Raw genomic sequence first — 20,069 nt, forward strand, 5'->3', positions numbered from 1 at the left:
TGAGTTGCATCCAAAGAAGACCATACCTACTGTGAAACATGGGGGTGGAAACAACATGCTTTGGGGCTGTTTTTCTGCAAAGGGACCAGGACGACTGATCTGTGTAAAGGAAAGAATGAATGGGGCCATGTATCGTGAGATTTTGAGTGACAACCTCCTTCCATCAGCAAGGGCATTGAAGATGAAACGTGGCTGGGTCTTTCAGCATGACAATGATCCCAAACACACCGCCCGGGCAACGAAGGAGTGGCTTCGTAAGAAGCATTTCAAGGTCCTTGAGTGGCCTAGCCAGTCTCCAGATCTCAACCCCATAGAAAATCTTTGGAGGGAGTTGAAAGTCCCTGTTGCCCAGCGACAGCCCCAAAACATCACTGCTCAAGAGGAGATCTGCATGGAGGAATGGGCCAAAATACCAGCAACAGTGTGTGAAAACCTTGTGAAGACTTACAGAAAACGTTTGACCTCTGTCATTGCCAACAACGGGTATATAACAAAGTATTGAGATGAACTTTTGTTATTGACCAAATTCTTATTTTCCACCATAATTTGCAAATAAAGTCTTTAAAAATCAGACAATGTGATTTTCTGGATTTTTTTTTCTCATTTTGTCTCTCATAGTTGAGGTATACCTAGGATGAAAATTACAGGCCTCTCTCATCTTTTTAAGTGGGAGAACTTGCACAATTGGTGGCTGACTAAATACTTTTTTGCCCCACTGTATATTTTGAAACTCAAATAAGGTTTCTGATGAATGTAATTAGTCATGGTAACTGAATACATTTTGAAAGTAACCCTCCCACCTCTGGTAAAATACTTATTTAAAAAGATCTCTGAGTCTTTTTTGACCTACTGCTACGCTTCCAACCTGAATTTTAGAGGTGCCACAGTATCCATACTACGGTGAAACTGCTGATGAAGCAAGAACTGCCTGTAACATGATGCATTGTCACAGTAAATAAACAGATGATCACCTGTAGTTGATGTTGCGGCGTGAGCTGACGTCCCAGCTCTGGATGGCGTCCATCATCTTGTCCATCACTGAGTCTCTGCGCGGATCCTCCATGGACCAAACGGCCGGGCCGTCAAACATGATGTGTGAGAGCACGCCGCAGGCATTGTAGGACACCTCGATCCCATCCGCCTTACTGTCCAGCAGGTTACTGTCAGAGCATCACACAGTGAGGGGGACTGATACAAACAACACGTATCTGGTGAGGTCTGTAAAAAACGTACCCTCACAAACATTTACCCTGAATGACTTCATTCAGTTAGTTTATTAGTTTGTCTGTGCCTTCTGAGCTTTGTTCTGTATGATAATTGTGTTTGATACTGTGTATATATATATATATACGATATATTTTAAAGAAATGAATATACTTCCTATAGGTTGTAAATGTTTTATTTATAAGAGGTACACTCTCACCTGGTTGAGTTCTCTTACCTGAACACAGTGATGAACTGGGGAGTGAGCAGCTGGGGTCTCAGTGCTTTCACCTCAGCAACATTTCCTAGAAGCCCCAACATGTTGCGGTGCAGCTCCTGCTTGTCTGGAAACTCCTGTAGTAAGATCATATAATGAGGGGAGAGGTGTGTGTTATTACACAGAGATGATTGCCCTAATAGTCCAAAAGCACAATGTTTTATCAGTTACACACACAAGATATAACATGTACGGAATAAATCCTGAAGGCAGTAGTGACCTCTGGAAGTTAGGAAGAGAAACAGGTGCTGCGTGAACTCACCTGAAGACACTCCAGGAAGAGACTCATGCCCCGACAGTTAAGGAACATCTGACAGTTGTCAGGCGTCTCATCAGTGATGTTCCACAGAGCGCTCCAGGAAAACTCCATCACCTGGTCACACTGAGGGAAAACCAACATTAAAGATTATTTACAACAATCCCCTGCGTTTGATGGCAACAATTTGATAAAGGTGTGTGATGATAACAAGTGTCTATAAAACAATACATTTCAAGTTCAAAAGATCCAAAGTGAAACTCAGACTCACCGTTCTGTCCTGTAGCTTCTTCTGAATTAAATTCAACATTGTCTGTGAATGAGGAGATGGAGACAGGAAAAAAATAACAACTTTAACTTTCTTCAGGTCTTACTCCGACGCCTTAGTGTCATGACAAACTTTAGAAAAATATGTTATTTCTCATTCAAAAAAACATGGACATTACTAGTGCACACAACTTTAAGATAACTACTAGAAAGCTTTTGAAAAAAAGGCCTACTCTATCTATATTGGTCTCCTTTGGTTTAATGCATGTGAAGTAAACAGTTTAATTTGTTCAATCCTACCTAGTTGGGTTACAGTGGTTATACATTTGCATTGAGAGCAATTCATCAACGCCTGACCTGCGAAAATATGGATTTGAGACAAAGAAAGGGGAGGAGAAGGTGGACCTTTGCATACCATTTTTTTGTAAGCTATTGATAAACTGTGCTTTGTACATTTTTGACCCGCCTGCTCGGCCGGTTGTAAGTTTCTAGTGAGCTCAACACCCCTACAGATCTAGGTCGGCTCACTCATCACTCTCACAGAGTATTAGAACTAGCAATAGTGATTGCCAGCATAGTTTATGGCAGATTACGTTGCATTAGATCCTGCAAAAGCAAAAGCATGGCTGCAAAATCAGAGCCAGGAAGATCAATTCTGATGCGTTATTCTGCACATTTCTGTCTCTTTTGAATCCTCTACATTCAAACACACTTATACCACTACACCACCTTAGTGAACACATTGCACCTTAGGGCAGTTTACCTTCTTAATGGTTAAGATGGGTCAAATAGAGGATTTTTCCCACAGAGAATACAAAAAAAGGCGTGCAAAAATAATCGGAATTTTGCAGGTTTTTTAAGAAATCTGTCAAAATGAAGAGGACTAGTAATATATGACCCTTTTATACCAGAATATCTCATTTCACGGCAATAGACAAAGATAATTTCAGTTTGATAACTGTTGTAATTGTTTTGTAATTTGTCCGAAATATGGGAAAGCTAAACGAGAAGAGATCCTCCTGATGTTACCTTGACAAAGCCCATCTTCCCCACAGCCTCCTTGTGGTGGTTATCCACCTGACAGACCAGAGCGTTGCAGAGGTGCACAGCGATTCTCTGGATGGACTCGTCCTGCCGGGCTGGCTCCAGGATCTTCAGCAGCAGCTGGTTGACCCGACTGTACTGGAACTCCAGCTCCTCTGGAATACTGAAGTTACACAGAGTCAGGCAGCAGTTCCTCTGGACCTGTGAGGGACAGGGTGGGGAAACAGTGAGGGTTACTCATCCATCTGAGAACTCTGTAGAGCAACATAAGGTAGTCATAAAAGATTACCAAATTTCATCTGATATCTCTATGAAAGTGCTTTAATTCTGCTGCATATAATGAAAACGTGTCTGTCCAATATGGCAACACTTCAATATTTTTGACCTATTGGACACTTTTGTGAAATTGTCAACATTTGGAAAAATCTTTTTTTTGGTTTGGGGCTGAAAAGGTTAAATCCAAGTGGATGTTTAACATCCATAGAACAAGCAATTCCCTCCTAAATGTTCTGAGATATCATGTTTTCATGTGAATGAGCATGGCATAGTTTTAATACTTGTTACACACTTTGTTCATTGCTCCATACTTCGGATCAAAAGGTGTTGTAGTATCTAAATATCATATATGAAATTCACCTTTAGAAAATGTATTTCAATTTGCCAGATAAACTTTAGGTTGGGCTGATTTTATGGGAGACGGGGCAGACTTACGGTGACCTCCTGGTACTGCTCCATTCCGTTCAGCACCACCTGGATGACCTCTCTGCGCAGCCTCACACTCTGGTCACTGCGGTACTCCGTGTTGGTCAGGTAGAACAGAGCGGCACTTCCCGTCACCTGGATGCTCTTATCGTATTTGTGGCACTTCAACGCTGCTATGACCAGCTAAAAGGACAGCACGTTTAGAGAAGAGATTTAAGAGTGAGTGTTGGACAAGCATAACATTTTTATTTTTAAATAATCCCAATTTGGGATCAATAAAGTATATCTTATGTTAACATGCAAGGTCATGGAACAAATATTTCCTTTGAAGTCACTGGTGTCCCGTCCTTCAAAGAAAAAGGCAACCTTTCTGTATCTTACCTGCAGAGCTCGGAGCAATTGGCTGCAGTGCTGTATCCTGGCGATGTCAAACAGCTGATTGATGGCTCTGTGGGCCAGCTCAGGACGAAACTCTGTGTACGCCTCTATGGCATTCAGAACCTGCTCTTCATTCTTTGATCCGGTCACCTGGGAAAGGGCAGCAACACACAGATGTTAACCACACAGCAAGCCGGTTTCTAAGCATAATTAGTATGTGCTCATGACCTGTTTAGAAGATTTGACTTTATGAATTTTTTCCCACATTTACAAGCACACAGAAAAACAGCAACCCCAAAAACAATGACAAAAAGAAAAACGTACATTACATCACTGCTAAATTAGATCATTAACTACCAAAGACATATAGTACTTTGTGACATGATAGCACTTAAAGCAAAGTACAGTAAAGTAAAGATGTACTTCTTTATCTTACAGTAATTCTAATAATAAAAAATATAGAAAAATGTCAGTCGATTAAAATATTTAATCGCATGGTTGTCCATAGTTAATCGCACATTTTTTAACTCTTCTAAATGTTCCTTAGAGGGATATTTTTCAAGTTTTGAATACTCTTATCAACATATGAGTGGTCCAATATGCTTCATGCAAATGTTTGTTTATTATCATTTGAACAATGACAAATATTTTCATGAATATTAAAAACTACACCCTCTGAACATTACAAATATTCGCCTCAATTCAACCTGGAACCTCTCTCATACAATACAAAGTGTGTGTGTGTGTGTGTGTGTGTGTGTGTGTGTGTGTGTGTGTGTGTGTGTGTGTGTGTGTGTGTGTGTGTGTGTGTGTGTGTGTGTGTGTGTGTGTGTGTGTGTGTGTGTGTGTGTGTGTGTGTGTGTGTGTGTGTGTGTGTGTGTGTGTGTGTGTGTGTGTGTGTGTGTGCGCGCAGTTGTCAGCGAAATGCCGCTCCCCTGTTTTCATAACTGTCAAAGCATGCGACTTAATTTCCCACTTTGGGTCAAAACAATGCGCTGTGACCCCGAGGTAACTGTCATTACTGAGTGAAGTCCAATAGTCTCCGGTGAGTCTTTCTTAAATCCTCCTCTACTTTAGCTTTTTGGACTTCATACAAGTTGTGTATTTTCGACACAGTGGTGGCTCTGGAAGGCAATACATAAGTGCAGTCGTTGGATGCGACCTGAATTATATGACGCAGCCCCTCCTCCTCCACAATGTTAATTGGCCTTCAAGATGTAGCCACCCATTTAGCGATCTTTGTTGAAAGTTGCTGCTCGTAGACGTGTCCAGGTGTCTCCCCAGCACACTTTCAAGTGTGGTCTTCCGCAAGCGGGCGGCAGGAGCGGGGCTGTCGGCATCAGCAGTGTGCTTGGATTGTATAGATGGTATTTTAAACTCGATGCGCTCTGAAACTAAGGGGCGGCCGAGGACAAAAAAAAACGCACATGCGTTAATCGCGTTAAAATAATTAGTGGCGTTCATTCTTTTTTGCATTAACGCGTTAACTTGACAGCCCGAATTAATATATATAAATACAAATAAAATAATAAAAAAAGGTTACTCTTTCTCTCTGTTTAGTTTTTTACATATCCTTAAATTCAAAAAAATGCACACAACGTTCCCAAATAAATGTAGAGGGGGCCACCAGGAAACAGCTATGACGCGCTTTGCATGGAGGAGGCACATATCAATTAAAGCTTTTTTTGTATGTGAAGATTAGTAGGGGAAACTCCCAATATAAACAACTAAGGGTGAAAAGGTAGTTTTATACCTATCATATCGTCAGCAGGCAATACCTCGCACCAAAACTCTCTATCTTCCCCACATTCCCAAAGCCGGCAATGAAACAACGTCCCTGAGATCTCATATTACATTTCAATCACTGGATGCTCTAACTATTATCTTCATAACTATTATTAGCCACAAAGTGTGATGCGTGTGGGGCCCTTCAGATAAGCAGTACCTTATAAGCAGGGATGTGTGTCACATTACAGAGGGTGGTGTCGTACAGGCCCAGGAACTGCAGCGGCCTCTTCAGCTCCTGGAAAGGATAAATGCTGCTCTTGCATGGCTCGATGCTGAAAGAAAGAAAATCATGACTGGTAAAAAGGTTAATTGGCAAGTCAAATAAATTTAAAACAATAAATAACAAATGTTCATATCCAATGTAGACTCTAGCGTTGGTCTCCCACCTCGGCCGCCCCATAGCTTCCTCGATGTGTGGGACTGTGCAGTTGTCGAGCATTATGTGCCCGGAGATGTCCAGAGACACCAGGTTGACCAGGCGCTGTACGATGGCCGTCAGGATCTTCCTGCTCATCTTAAACTTAGAGGTGCGCCTGCTCTCCCGGGAGATGTCAAGATGCCTGAAGGATGAAGAGTTTTAGCACTGTCAGTGACACATTCTATTCAAATGAATATAAGCCACCTAAAGGTAACACAAAATGAATGGGGACGTTTTCATTATAGTTAAATTAGTTTTGAAATTTATAAATGCTAGAATTCAGATTTTGTATAATATGTAATGGGAGCACAAATCTTACGTCCAAATTAAAAACATCCAAAGCAATCCATTAATCTAGTTATTTCAAGTTTTGACTGAGCTGAAGCTCTCTGTAAAGCTGAGGGCACAGCACATTCTAACTCAAACCGCATCATTTCAATGTACAATTGGTGTTTTAGTCACGGACGTCTGGATCTTAAGTTATCAGAGCAACAAGCTGAGCTAGCTCGGTTAGCAGCGCCAAACTGCCCTGGAGAAACACATGAAACTACTTTATTCAGTGTTTTTACCTTTAATCAAGGGGTCCGTTTGCTTTGGAGATTTGAATGTGATTGGTGGTTTGCTGTGCATGCAGAGCCTGCATGTCACTCACTCAAGTACCCCTGACATGAGAGCCGCGCCAGTTTTCCTTTTGTAGCAAGCAGCAACATAATTGTAACATGACGTGTTTTAGTTAGTCCATTTATTTTTTAAATCGTCACTGCGCATGATCGCGATTATCGTCACCACACGATATATCGTGCAGCCCTACTCCATACTACTAGAGGTTATAAGCTCCATAGGGAACCTTTGATACTGTGATTGTTTACACTCTGGTGTAGTAAGAGGATCAGTTTAATACTAATTATTGTGATTCATATGCTCTACCTAAAGACAAATATTTGTGTCGATGTTTGGTGCGAAGGCTACTTGGATAGAGGAAGTTATGGCGTGCAGAGGACCTTTGTAATGCTTCTGAAGTTGGAGAGAAACCTGTATTCATACTGAAAGACAGTGAGTGAATGGGTTATTTGTGAACTTGTAAACTATTTTCTGCTAGAACATATATTTCAACTGAAAAATATGAATATAACCTAGTGCTGTGGTGCTGAGTAGAGCTCCAGAAAAGTAACTTTTTCTTTCAATTCGTCCTTCTGCAAAACGTAGGTGTTGTCCTTTAGTAATAGGTGACCGATAAGGTTTGGGTGTTAAGCACATCTAAAAGGACTGAAGATCCTTAGTAGGTCCATACATGACACAACTTCAGGCCAGTGGCTCGTTTGATTTCAACTCAAATTCCACCAGCACAGCAGAACACTCTGTGTTGTCGTTTGTCATTTAAATACAGAGCAGACATGATCAACTGGCAATATTTAAAATGCAATACCAGGGTATGTTGAGATCATAATAACAAATGGTACATTAAAGCCCCCTCCCACCTTACCTGAGATTTACCATCTCCACAATGGTACTGACCAGCTCCTCTGACATGTCAACGTTGTAGAGCACAAGAGACGCAAGTCTGTCTTTCCACTGGGTGAGAAAAGCTGTTCCCAGCAACTGTACATTAGACAGATCTAGTGAGGTGAGCGACTTCAGGGGTTTGAGCAGCGTCTCAGCATCCACCTCGTCTGGCAGGCCGCCTAAGTTGAGCAGCCTGAGGCGGTTGAAGCCCTGGAAGTTAAAGTCTGTCTCTAAAGCTTGCCTGGAAGCAGGGCTCTCCTCCTCCTCATCCTCAGTGTCTTCGTTGCATGCGAGTGGGGCACCGCCCTTCCTGTAGAAGATGTGGTTGCAGCCGAAGAGACACAGAGACACCAAGGTCTCACGGAAGCTGATCAGGGATTTCAGGCTGCGGGAGGACAGACTGTTGCAGTAGGTGAGGTGGAGCTCAATCAGGTCCTGTTGGAACACACATACGACAAATGACTGATCACTGAATCATTTTAAAACCATACTGACCTAAATACGCTGCACTCATCAAGGACTGGGTATAGGAGCTTTAGCATAATACTAAAGCTACTCTGTGGTGTTCTAACTCCCAGGAATGACCTTGCTGATGCGCTATGGATAAGTTTGTTTGTTGCTTCAATTAAGAATTGGTAGGCTCGTTATCAGGTGCAGCATAATACAATCCATCTATGGTCTCAGTGCATAATAAAGTCCACATCCATTCAGATGTTATTCATTGCCTGAACAAACTATCATTGGGGGACTTACACACTCGTGCTTGGGCGGTCAAAAGCCCTATGCCCTTCTGGGGTCAGACCATAGGGGTCAGACACACCCAAATATGTGACATGACACATCATTAATACCTGTACTCTGGGTAATAGGACAGCAACACCCTTTGCTGGGTTCTTACACCTTTTCCAAAGTCAAATTCAAGCACTTTTCAAGCATCTTACAGCTGTTGTAAATTACATATTTATATACACATACTTATCCTCAAATGATTATTTCCCTACCTCACATTAAATCAGATGTTCTTTATGCTATAAACAACCAAATGTGTGTTTCGTGATAGCATTCTACATGAGGATGAACAATTAAAGAAAATAAAAGAAAGTTTAATATTTCAAAATGAGTGGCCTGAGTGATCTGTAGTATAACCTGGCTGAGCCAATATAAAACAATCAGCCAAATAACTTAATACATTATTGATTGCTATTTTTGAGGTACTCTTAGGTTGGCAGTAAACATAAGTCAGAGGTACATGGTGTACTTGTACACCACTACATGTATCTAATACCTTCAGTTACTTTACAGATGTGGATGAATGATGTGAAATATAATCAAGTGTTAAATCAGACTTTAGTTCCACCTGGAGTAAATCCACAAGCTACCCTGCAGTATACAAAGTCATTCAGACTAGCTGCACCTTACCAGCTTTGAGAACACTTTCATGATCAATCATTATAAAACATATCATATATATTATTCTGAAATGGACCAATCTGCACAATGACTACTTTTACCGTCGCTACTTTCACTATATTTTGATGATAATACTTTTCTACTTTTAGAGCTAGCTCCGTGAGGAACATTTTGAGTGCAGGACTTTTACTGTAACAGAGTATTCCTACACTGTGGTACTTCTACTTTTACTCAAGTACAACATCTGAGTACTTCTACTTTTACTCAAGTACAAGATCTGAGTACTTCTACTTTCACTACAAGATCTGAGTACTTCTACTTTCACTACAAGATCTGAGTACTTCTACTTTTACTCAAGTACAATATACTAGAGTACTTATTCCACCTCCGGTAGCGTATTAGCCTGAATTGTAGCCACAAAATCACGCAGAGCTGCATAGAAATAGCTCACAATGGTAACAAGTGGAAAATAATATTTAAAAATGTGTACAATGATTTGTAGGTAATTTTGACTACTCGAGGCACCTGATTTATACATCTTCAAAGGAAGATTGTGTTCATTCTACAATTACATGGGATTAAAGCAAAATGTAGTTTTACTTGTATAACGGCCCGTCCACACTACAGCTTCGACAGCTTCAAAAACGGTTTCCAACGCGTCTGCCCATTCACTTTGAATGGGGTGACGTGACGTTGCCTCGCTTTTCGCCGAACTGAATTGTGGGTAGCATAGCGGAGCTTTCCTGGCGTTTCAGGCTGTAAAAGTTGAGCAATGTTCAACTTTTGAAGCTTCTGAAGCTTTCGGTGGAAGCGTCAGCCAATCAAACCGCTGCTTGTGTGTCAGGGGCGGGAGATTCATGTGATTGGTTGTTGGTCGAGCTTCAGACACGCCCGCCGGCAAGCTTTTTTTGAAACTGTAGTGTGGACGGGCCGTAATACTTCAAGACTTCATATAAAAGCCTGTTTCTAAAAGTATCAACCATAGCGACGCGGTCAAATTCTCAGTTTATAATTTATAACAATATATTAACAAGCTAAGGTCTAATTACGCAACCAAGTCTCATGGCATTTTGTGTTATAGTCACGAAATAAATGTAATCTATTGATTCGTGTTCACCAACACAATTTTCCCATTTTTTTCGAGTCACACAGAACGATTTTAAAAGCAATGTATTTCTATTGGTAGTGTGTTTCGTGCCTGCTTCTTTTTGTCCGGTGGAGTCTTGGAAGACCGGAAGCTGTGGGGTTCATAAAAACATGTTCTTACTCAATATCAAGCCACGATTATTGTTTTGTTTTTTTAAATCGTATAATGTCAGACTTTTTTTGCCGTCTGTGAGGACGGCAAAAGAAATGTGGCTCAGAGCCTCAGAATACTGAAATATACTGAACACTGAAATCTGTATATATTTTTTTCCTTCTAATTTGTTATTATTTGTGACCCGCTCTATCAAAATCAGTCAAAAGTCGCAACGGCTCATTTAAAAAATAAACGTGGATTTGTGTAAAAAAACTATTTTTTCAGGGTTCAGGTGTTTTGTTTGATTTTAAATAAACAAAGTCTTGGCTTTCAGAATATGAAACTGTTATTGCCAAAACCTCATGATAAATACATTTTTGAAGCTTGTAAAGGGAAGAAGAGGCACCTCTCAATTCGCACCCTGCTCTTCCACAGGGTCGCTCCCCCTCCCCCCGCTGAAATTATGAAGTAAAGGCGTATAGTAATAATAGATAACACCACATGGTCCGGGACCGTTTGTTTATTTGAAAACGGATGAAAACAAAGTAATTTAACGTCACAGCAAGCATAACAACAGCCGGTGTTTCTTGTGAGTGTTTCCCCGGTACACAACCACAATACATACAAACGCAAAAATACACACACACTCGCGAGCTTCCCCCAGACCAGTAATACAAGCGAAAATGTGTCTTCGGGTCAATGTGACTGATTTCTATAGAGCAAGTCACATTTGGTTTAGGCACGAAACATACTACCAGTAGAAATACATTGCTTTCAAAATCGCTCTGTGTCGAATCAATAGATTATATTTCGTGACTAGAACACGAAATGCTGTGAGACTGGGTTGAATTACAACAGTGATTGCTTCATCTTCTGAACACCACAGGATGGCGACTGTAACGCACATATTAACATAGGTACGCTCCTCTGAAATGATTGTCCCCTGTAATTATTATTATCCCTCATCGAGTTCGCTATTCAGCTTGCTAACGTTAGCTTAAACCAGCGGTCGGGAACCTATGGCTCGCGAGCCATATATGGCTCTTCCGGTGACGACATATGGCTCCCAGACAATTTCGAGTTGAAAAAAAAAGAAAAATTAAAAAGAAAAATCAGTTTGAAACTGATTTTAAAATACTTGTGATATTTCTTAATAATACTGTGTCATTTTAAAGTAAACAGTAATTAGTTTTGAAGATAAATTTCACGGGTCACCCGTGGGTCGGGTCGGGAACCTATGGCTCGCGAGCATGTCCGGGTCATTGTAAAGGTGAAGAAATCTATTTTATCAGATAGCCAACTAGTTTATCCGCTTCAACCCTTGTAACGGAAAAGATGGCGAAAAGAAAAAAAGAAGATGATTACCGTGCATTCCAGGCTGCGTGGACAGAGGAATTTGCATTTGTGGAGAGAGCAGGATCTGCGGTATGTCTAATATGCAATGATAAAATTGCATCGATGAAACGGTCAAATATAAAGCGGCACTTCGATACGCACCATGCTTCATTTGCATCGAAATATCCAGCGGGGGACAGCAGGAAAAGGGCATGCGAGGAGCTACAGCGGAGAGTGCAGACGAGTCAGCAGCAACTATGTGTGTGGACCAAGCAAGGTGACGGGAATTCCGCTAGCTTTGCGGGTGCTTTGGCAATAGTAAGGAATGGAAAGCCATTCACTGATGGCGAGTATGCCAAAACATTCATGCTTGATGTGGCCAATGAACTGTTTGATGACTTCCCAAATAAAGACAAGATAATCAAACGAATAAAAGACATGCCCCTGTCAGCAAGAACTGTGCACGATCGTAGCATCATGATGGCAAAATCAAGTCGAGGAAACAACAAATTAAGAACATAAACGCCGGGACATACTTTTCTCTCGCGTTAGATGAGTCAACAGACGTTAGCCATCTATCTCAGTGCAGTATAATTGCCAGGTATGCTGCAGGTGACACACTGCGTGAGGAAAGCTTGGCTGTTTTGCCAATGAAAGGGACAACAAGAGAGGATTTATTCACGTCTTTTATGGAGTTTGCTAAAGAAAAAAAACTACCGATGGATAAACTTATTTCTGTCTGTACTGATGGTGCACCCTGTATGTTGGGGAAGAACAAAGGATTTGTAGCGCTTCTCCGTGAACATGAAAAGAGAGACATCCTAAGTTTTCATTGCATCCTGCACCAGGAGGTGCTTTGCGCTCAGCCGTGTGGCCAGGAGCTTGGTGAGGTGATGTCGCTGGTCATTCGAGTGGTCAACTTTATTGTTGCCCGAGCTTTAAATGATCGCCAGTTTAAAGCTCTGTTAGAAGAAGTTGGGAATACATTATCCCGGTCTGCTTTTACACAGCAACGTGCGTTGGTTGTCAAGGGGGATGCTCAGCCGTTTTGCAGCTTGCCTGAGTGAAATCCGGACTTTTCTTGAAATGAAAGGCTTCAAGCATCCTGAGCTAGACAACACTGACTGGCTCCTGCAGTTTTACTATCTCGTGGACATAACTGGCAATCTGAACCAGCTCAATGTGAAAATGCAAGGTATTGGAAATACAATCTCATCCCTTCAACAAGCGGTGTTTGCATTTGAAAGCAAGCTGGAAGTCTTTCTCAGGGACATTGAAACATGTCGTCTTCTGCACTTTGAAAGACTGCAACAATTTAGAGATGCATGCTTAGCAAGTGACTCCACTCAACATCTGGATCTCCAGCAGCTAGCTGGCTTTACGTCCAATCTCCTGCAGTCATTCAAAGCACAATTTGGAGAATTTTGTGCGCGCACTGGTCTTTTCAAGTTCATCACTCATCCACATGAGTGTGCAGTGGACAAAATCGACCTGACATGCATCCCCGGGGTCTCTATCGGAGACTTTGAGCTGGAAGTTGCTGACCTGAAGGCCTCAGACATGTGGATGAGTAAGTTCAAGTCACTTAATGGAGAGTTGGAAAGTCTTGCGCGACAGCGAGCAGAGCTGGCGAGGGAACACAAGTGGACAGAAATGAAAAATCTTCAACCTGAAGACCAGCTGATTCTTAAAACGAGCTTCCTGTGACATACCACACAATGCAGCGTGTGAGTATTGCCGTATTGACCATGTTTGGCTCTACATATGTATGTGAGCAGTCATTCTCGCATATGAGGAACATTAAGACCAACCTACGCTCACGTTTAACTGATGGAAGCCTCAACGCCTGCATGAAGCTCAACCTCACCACGTATGAACCAGACTACAAGGCCATCAGCAAAACCATGCAGCACCAGAAGTCGCATTAAAAGTAAGACATATTTAATTTATTATACGTTAAAAATACAATATGGCTCTCAATGAAATATATTTAGAAATATTTGGCTTTTATGGCTCTCCCAGTCAAAAAGGTTCCTGACCCCTGGCTTAAACAAACGTAACATGCAACGTTAGCCTAATCTAAAATGCTCTACTACGGCGTGCCTTTCATGTGGCTCGTTAGCGCAAACTCTCCCATCGTTATTTGTTGCAAACTTTGCAGGAGGCTACTCGTGGGCTTGACCCTCGTCTTAGCCATGGCTTGTATTTGTCTTCTGCTAGCCAACGCTCGTTGAAACTGCAACCTCCTGGCATACTGTCATCTATCACTCATCAGAATGCCCAGGTCACACACGTAACACAAACACTTGCCGGTCACGCGCATAGCGCAGGAAGGCCGGAGCGGAGCTGTTTTATGTAAAAAGCTAAGCAATTAAGCGAGCTCCGACTTCTTTATTTTCTTTTAATCTAAAAAGCGAAGTAAAGCATTTACAATTTCAAGCACTTTATCCCAAATTCAAGCACCATTCCCAAAATTCAAGCACTTTTCAAACCTTGAAAACACCTCGTACAATTTCAAGCATTTTCAAGGATTTCCAGCACCCGTACGAACCCTGCCTTTGGCAAACACATGAAATAAGACATCATTGTGACAGCTTCAAACCAAGCATGACCTTTCATTAATGCCTCTTTCACACCAACGCGTTTTAAGCTCCGGCTCGGAGCTGGAGCCCGAAAAGTACCGTTTTTTCCTGTTCACACCGCAGCGGCGCCGCCTCTTAGCTCCGGAATCCGGTTCACTTCCAGCTCCAAAATATTGTCGGTCTAGAGGCAAGAGCTTCGGAGCTAAGAGGCGGCGTCGCTTCCGTCGTCGAGGCGTGCAGGAAACTAAACCCACCTCCCCTGAACATGGGTCGACTGAAGAGTCTCGTCATGCCTGCCGACAAGCAGTAGTGCTGAGCAAAGTGACTAGAAGGCAACCACACATTTATAAAAAGAAACACACTTTATAAAGTCAGGCAACGCTAACCAGGCTTCGTGTGATTCTGTTTATTTGTACCTTACTTTGACCTTCCGTTCACTGTTATTGATCATTGTGGAGAGCAGGCAGACGTTTTGTTTTGTATTATAGCATCTATCGGATGGAATCAATACATGGGTTGCACAGGTTGTCGTGTCCGACTATCACAACTAGAATCATAAGGAAAAATACGCCGGTAAAATGTGCCTATAGAAAACGGTTTATTCCACAATAGGATAGCAATAGCAAGTAGTCAGTTTAGCTTCGGTTGCTATGCTAACATCACCCATTTTATACCAGAGACACTTTAATAACAGCGTTGTGATGCCAAACAGCGTCAATTCAGACTTACACACATTCACTTAAGGGGAATTGGGGATATGTATCAGCTGCTTGTGTGACAGTGAATACTTTAGAGAGGCCGCTCTAAAGTATTAGCTAACCCGGAGCTAACGGGAGAATAAACTCCAGTGGACGAGCAGCACTGCAGCGGTCGGTAAATGCCGCTGAAACACATTAATAAACAATGAACCACGGCACTCTGGAGAAAAGCATAAGGTTGGAGAAGTCGTTATTTTATTTAATCTGACTTCGTATGATTAAAAGCTACACGATCATTGACCCGACGCAGTCCCCCGTTGTTGTTGTTGTGAGCGCCGTTGGGGAGCAAATCAGCGATGTAAACGGTGACGTCATGACGCAGCAGCGGCTGCATCAGTTGGGCTCTGGGTGGTGTGAACAGAGCAGGAGCAGAAAAGGGAAACCGGAGCTGAACCAGAAAAGCTCTAGCTTGGAGCTAGAAAGGGAAAAGCGCTGGTGTGAAAGCCGCATAAGATGGCTCTTACACTGGGTTATTGAGCTCTTGGTTATTATGAAAAGAGGGATAGGAGCCCCAGTTTGACTTACAATGCAATGTATCTCAAAAAAGAAAATTAAACATAACAGCTGTGTATATTGGCTCAAAAAAGAAATTAAAATAATGTAAAGTAATGTAGTTATTTAGTAGTAATGGGATTTCTTCTTTGTTAACAGAAATGCTGTTGTTTTAAGTTGTGAGTGAAATGTTTAGCTGTATTTTTCACACTGTTGTCGAGTTATTATTTCAAGTTTTTTCACCTCTGAAGAAGAGGTGCCACATCATTGTGTCTGACATTACACAAGCAGACAAATTACAACCATAGACAAAATAAGAGTGTATGATTCTAAACAAAATATACAGAAAGAGTTTAGACCACTTAGCGCAGGATATGCTGTGTCTGTGTAAACGATGATGCCTACGAAATCACGACTGAGGCCTAAAGTGAGCAAAAAGGTGAATGGCTACAGGTACTTCCATTATCTAAGTTTACTAGTCGAGCTGTTTCACAGAGGTGGACTGGACGATGAGAGATTCAATCACAGTTTTCTGAAAAACCCCACCTGTTTTTGAATGGCCTCCAGATCTCTGTCCCGTACGAAGTCTTCTCTCAGCTGTACCCTGGTCAGTCTGGTGCTGCAGGGGTCTGAGAACAGTTGGAAGAAGCTTTCCTCTGGTTCAAAGTTACTATCTGTGTGGACCAACTCCATGTATCTGTAAAAAAACAAAAACAAACATGGAATATGTAATATTGTGATGATGAGGCATTTTGAGAGAATGGAAATGTAGATGAATGGAATGATTGCAGATGTATCATGTGACCTACGTGTTGACCAACTTGTCGCAGATCTCGCTTGGAAGGAAGATGTCCGAGCGCAGACAGAGCTTGTTCCTGAATCCCTGGTAGCACATGGTCTTTCTAAGGTTCCTCAGGCAGAAGATGGTTGCCAGAGTCATGAGGCTGTCAGGGTTGTCTCCTGCTTTTGCTGCCATGTTAGCCTCTTTGTCTCCGGCTCAGATTAAAGACAGGGCAGTGCAGGGGACCTGAGGAGACATTCATCGAACGAAGTTAGGACATGTCTTTTCACAGGAGCTTGCTTCTGGTGGAAATCAGAAACAAAAAGTTTCCCTTTGACCATTTGACTACCAAAGAAATAAACGGATTCAAATCATATACACTGAGTCAGAGACTTAGCGAACACAGTAACGACATTCATTCCAAATATTAGTCGAAACATCCAGACTCCAGAGGAGGGAAGGAAGTACATTTACTCAAATACTGTACTTAAGTACAATTTTGAGGTACATACTTTACTTGAGTATTTCCATGATATGCTACTTTATACTTCTACTCCAATACATTTATTGAACTGCTTGAACTACCTTTAACAAAATGCATCTCTAAAACATTATATATATATATATATATATATATTAAACACAAGAGTCAAATATTTTGCAAAGAAAGTCAGTCAGAATTTTATTTGTCCACGAGTTAAATGCTACTTGATGCAATAATATTATCTAGAAAATGTCACATGCATAAATATAATATACACACAAAAAAGGCAATTTTTCTGCAAAATGATTACTTTTTGTAATGCAAGTACATAATAGTTTTGTACGTTTACTTAATTAAGATTTTGAATGCAGGACTTTTACTTGTAATTAAGTATTTTGATAATAATGTATCGGTACTTTGACTGAAGTAAAGCTTCTGAACACTTCTTTCACCCCTGGTCATAAACAACACATTATAGGTCAAGGATGTTCCAAAAAACCCTTACTGTATTTCCCATGTGTGAAAAATGGAATTGAAGACATATATCTCCGATTTGTCCATTCTTTAGAGAGCTAGTTGTCATGTGTATGGCTGATACTGCTTGCAACCAATGTTGTGTTCTTTTTAACAACTTGTTTCAACATGAACGTTACAAATACAATTATCCTAACTTATTGATATCAAGCTGAATGACTCCTAACAAATGAAAATAGTAATAAGTTCATGTCTTTATGTTAGTGCTACTAGTTCGAAGAGATGGAAGTTCTTCAGATGTTGTCCTAAGTAAAAATAGAAGTACCAGAGTGTAGGAATACTCTGTTACAAGTTAAAGTCCTGCAATCAAATTGTTACTCAAGTAAAAGTAAAAGAGTATAAGCATCAAAATATACCTAAAGTACCAAAAGTACCAGGTAATCAAAAGTAATTGCAATGCAGATTTACCCATTTCAGAATCATATATATATGTTGTCATTATAATCATTGATGAACTAACTACTGTATGTATTGCTGGGTAGCTTTTGAATAATACTACAGGTGGAACTACAGTCTGATTTAAGTGTTGATCATGTTTGGATCCTTAATCCATATATGCAAAGTAACTAAAAGGTATTAAATAAATGTAGTGTAGGAAAAGTACAATGTTTATCTCTGAATTTTAGTGAAGTAGAATTACAAAGTATCATAACATGGAAATACTCAATTAAAGTACAAGTACCTCACAAGTACAATACTTGAATACATGTACTTACTTTACACCACTGCTGATACTGCTTGCCACCAATGTTGTGTTCTTTTTAACAACTTTGAGTTTCAATATTAACGTTACAAACACAATTATCCTTACTTATCTATATCAAGCTGAAGGTCTTGCTGACAAAAGGAAGTTAGTGAGTGAAGTTGTCCTGTCTCTAAGTTAGTGCTACAGGTCTATTAGTTGAGCACACAGCAGTAAACCCTGGGAGACACGGCAGACTAGTTAGCTAGCTTTCTAGCTAGCTACACTGTACATCAGTTTTACTTTAACAACACTGCCGCTAGATAGCTACTGAATAACACACACAAACTATAAACGTATTCAATAATACCTACGGAAATATAAAAGAGACAAACTTGTGTTTTCCAAGTTAAGCCTCAACTTGCCGATACGGTGTCAGCAGCGCATCTCAGCGTCAGAATTAGCTTGTGGCTAACGGTGACTTTCCCTGCTATGGTGTTAGCTAACATAGCTAGTGGGACCAGCGCTAGCTACGAGCTATGTGTGGAACCACAGTGAACAGACAGCGGTCACAGGTGACTGAGTGGCAGCCCATCAGGCGGTGCTTTACCTTAGCTTTCGCCAAGGCTATATGTCTTGATGACGGCGAGAAATGTAGTTTGTTTCATCAGTCTTCACTCATCTGATTTTCGTTTTCGTCCGATGTCAACAAACAGACTCCTCCTCTCACTTCTTCTCTCGTCCTCCTTTTCCCATCTCTTCCCCCTGCGCTTCCTCTTCCTATTCCTATTCTCCTCCAATCCCTGTCCTTCCACTTCCTATTTTTGACTTCAAAAGTAGGCTATATGTTTTTTTTAAGTCAACTATAAGTATCTCTTACCACAATTGTATTCAAATTATTAATTATTGTATTTTATATTATTGGTAAACTGTAGCAGTGTTGTAACTAAGCAATAGTTGTATTTTTGCAGAGGTGAAATACATACTTGGATTATTTACTAAAGCAAAAACAGCAATACTATATAATAATAGTTAGCTGATTTATATCTTTGTTATTAATAACCTAAATCTGCAAAGTAACAAGTAACTAATCAAGTAGAGTAAATGTAGTGCCAACAAATTGTAGTGGAGTAAAAATACAAGTAGTATAATGTGAACATACTTAATTAAAGTACAAGTACCCACTTTGTTTTGACTTAAGTACAGTTCCTGAGTATATGTACTTAATTACTTTCCACCACTGTATTTGTGTTTCTAAGTATAATGTACAAAAACCCACTCTATTTATTTGGAGGCTGTGGCTCAGTGGGATAGTGCACCGATGTTCTGATCAGCAAGTTTGAGTCCCAATGCAGTCAGCATGTCCTTGTGTCCCAGGCACTGCCCAGTGCTGAATGTATGGAAGTTGCTTTGAATACAAGTGTCTAACAAGTTACATGTAATGTAATTCCTAATTCCCGGATGCAGTTCTCTCCACCCAAAAAGGTATTACTAATATTTCTCTTTTTTTTAAGAATAGCATGTGTTCTATTTTCTATTCAAAACTATATATTAAAAAAAACGAAATAGGTTCCTGTTTGTCACAGCTCTCCTTGTTGTTCACCATGTATGCAACATAAATCATGATTTTGAACTTCACTTCTATGTGAAATAAATCAGGGTCCAGGTCAGTAACTGCCGCAGAGCTAAGGAGCTATACAAGCTTTGAAGGAACCCCTGGATGTAATGTCTGAGGACAAAGGTGTCACATACTGTACACATTGTAAAGCCACCTGATCGTTTTTTAATTTGTGACATCTGGAAGAATACAACAGTGATTGTACTATTGACTTACTGTGGTTCATTGGAAATGTGCTGACACTGGTTAGTTAGTCACTGCAAAAATATTTCAACAAAAACTGTCCTGATTAACTTCATGTTTCGTATCAGTATTCC

General features: G+C 40.8%; 1 protein-coding gene across 7 annotated transcripts in view; it reads right to left on the minus strand.

Moving 5' to 3' along the window:
• zer1 (zyg-11 related, cell cycle regulator) overlaps window positions 1-18,904 on the minus strand; it is a 40,272-nt gene extending 21,368 nt beyond the window's left edge. For 5 of the 7 annotated variants that reach the window (XR_013804167.1, XR_013804168.1, XR_013804169.1 and 2 more), the window contains exons 1-13: window positions 18,745-18,904; window positions 16,463-16,680; window positions 16,200-16,350; window positions 7,817-8,271; window positions 6,302-6,475; window positions 6,073-6,208; window positions 4,131-4,277; window positions 3,759-3,932; window positions 3,033-3,248; window positions 2,008-2,049; window positions 1,743-1,862; window positions 1,442-1,557; window positions 972-1,160 (exon numbers count right to left, since the gene is read on the minus strand). Coding sequence is in view for 3 of the 7 variants with exons in the window: in XM_079660104.1 (XP_079516230.1) it covers window positions 972-1,160; window positions 1,442-1,557; window positions 1,743-1,862; window positions 2,008-2,049; window positions 3,033-3,248; window positions 3,759-3,932; window positions 4,131-4,277; window positions 6,073-6,208; window positions 6,302-6,475; window positions 7,817-8,271; window positions 16,200-16,350; window positions 16,463-16,629 (2,087 nt within the window). In the remaining 4 variants the exon portion in view is untranslated. Of the gene's footprint in view, window positions 1-971; window positions 1,161-1,441; window positions 1,558-1,742; window positions 1,863-2,007; window positions 2,050-3,032; window positions 3,249-3,758; window positions 3,933-4,130; window positions 4,278-6,072; window positions 6,209-6,301; window positions 6,476-7,816; window positions 8,272-16,199; window positions 16,351-16,462; window positions 16,681-18,508; window positions 18,716-18,744 lie in introns of those variants that run through there. The other 2 variants (XM_079660106.1, XM_079660105.1) reach the window with 2 other exon arrangements.
• Window positions 18,905-20,069: the final 1,165 nt, after the last annotated feature.

Source organism: Notothenia rossii (assembly GCF_949606895.1).
Source record: "Notothenia rossii genome assembly, chromosome: 11".
Classification (NCBI taxonomy): domain Eukaryota; kingdom Metazoa; phylum Chordata; class Actinopteri; order Perciformes; family Nototheniidae; genus Notothenia; species Notothenia rossii.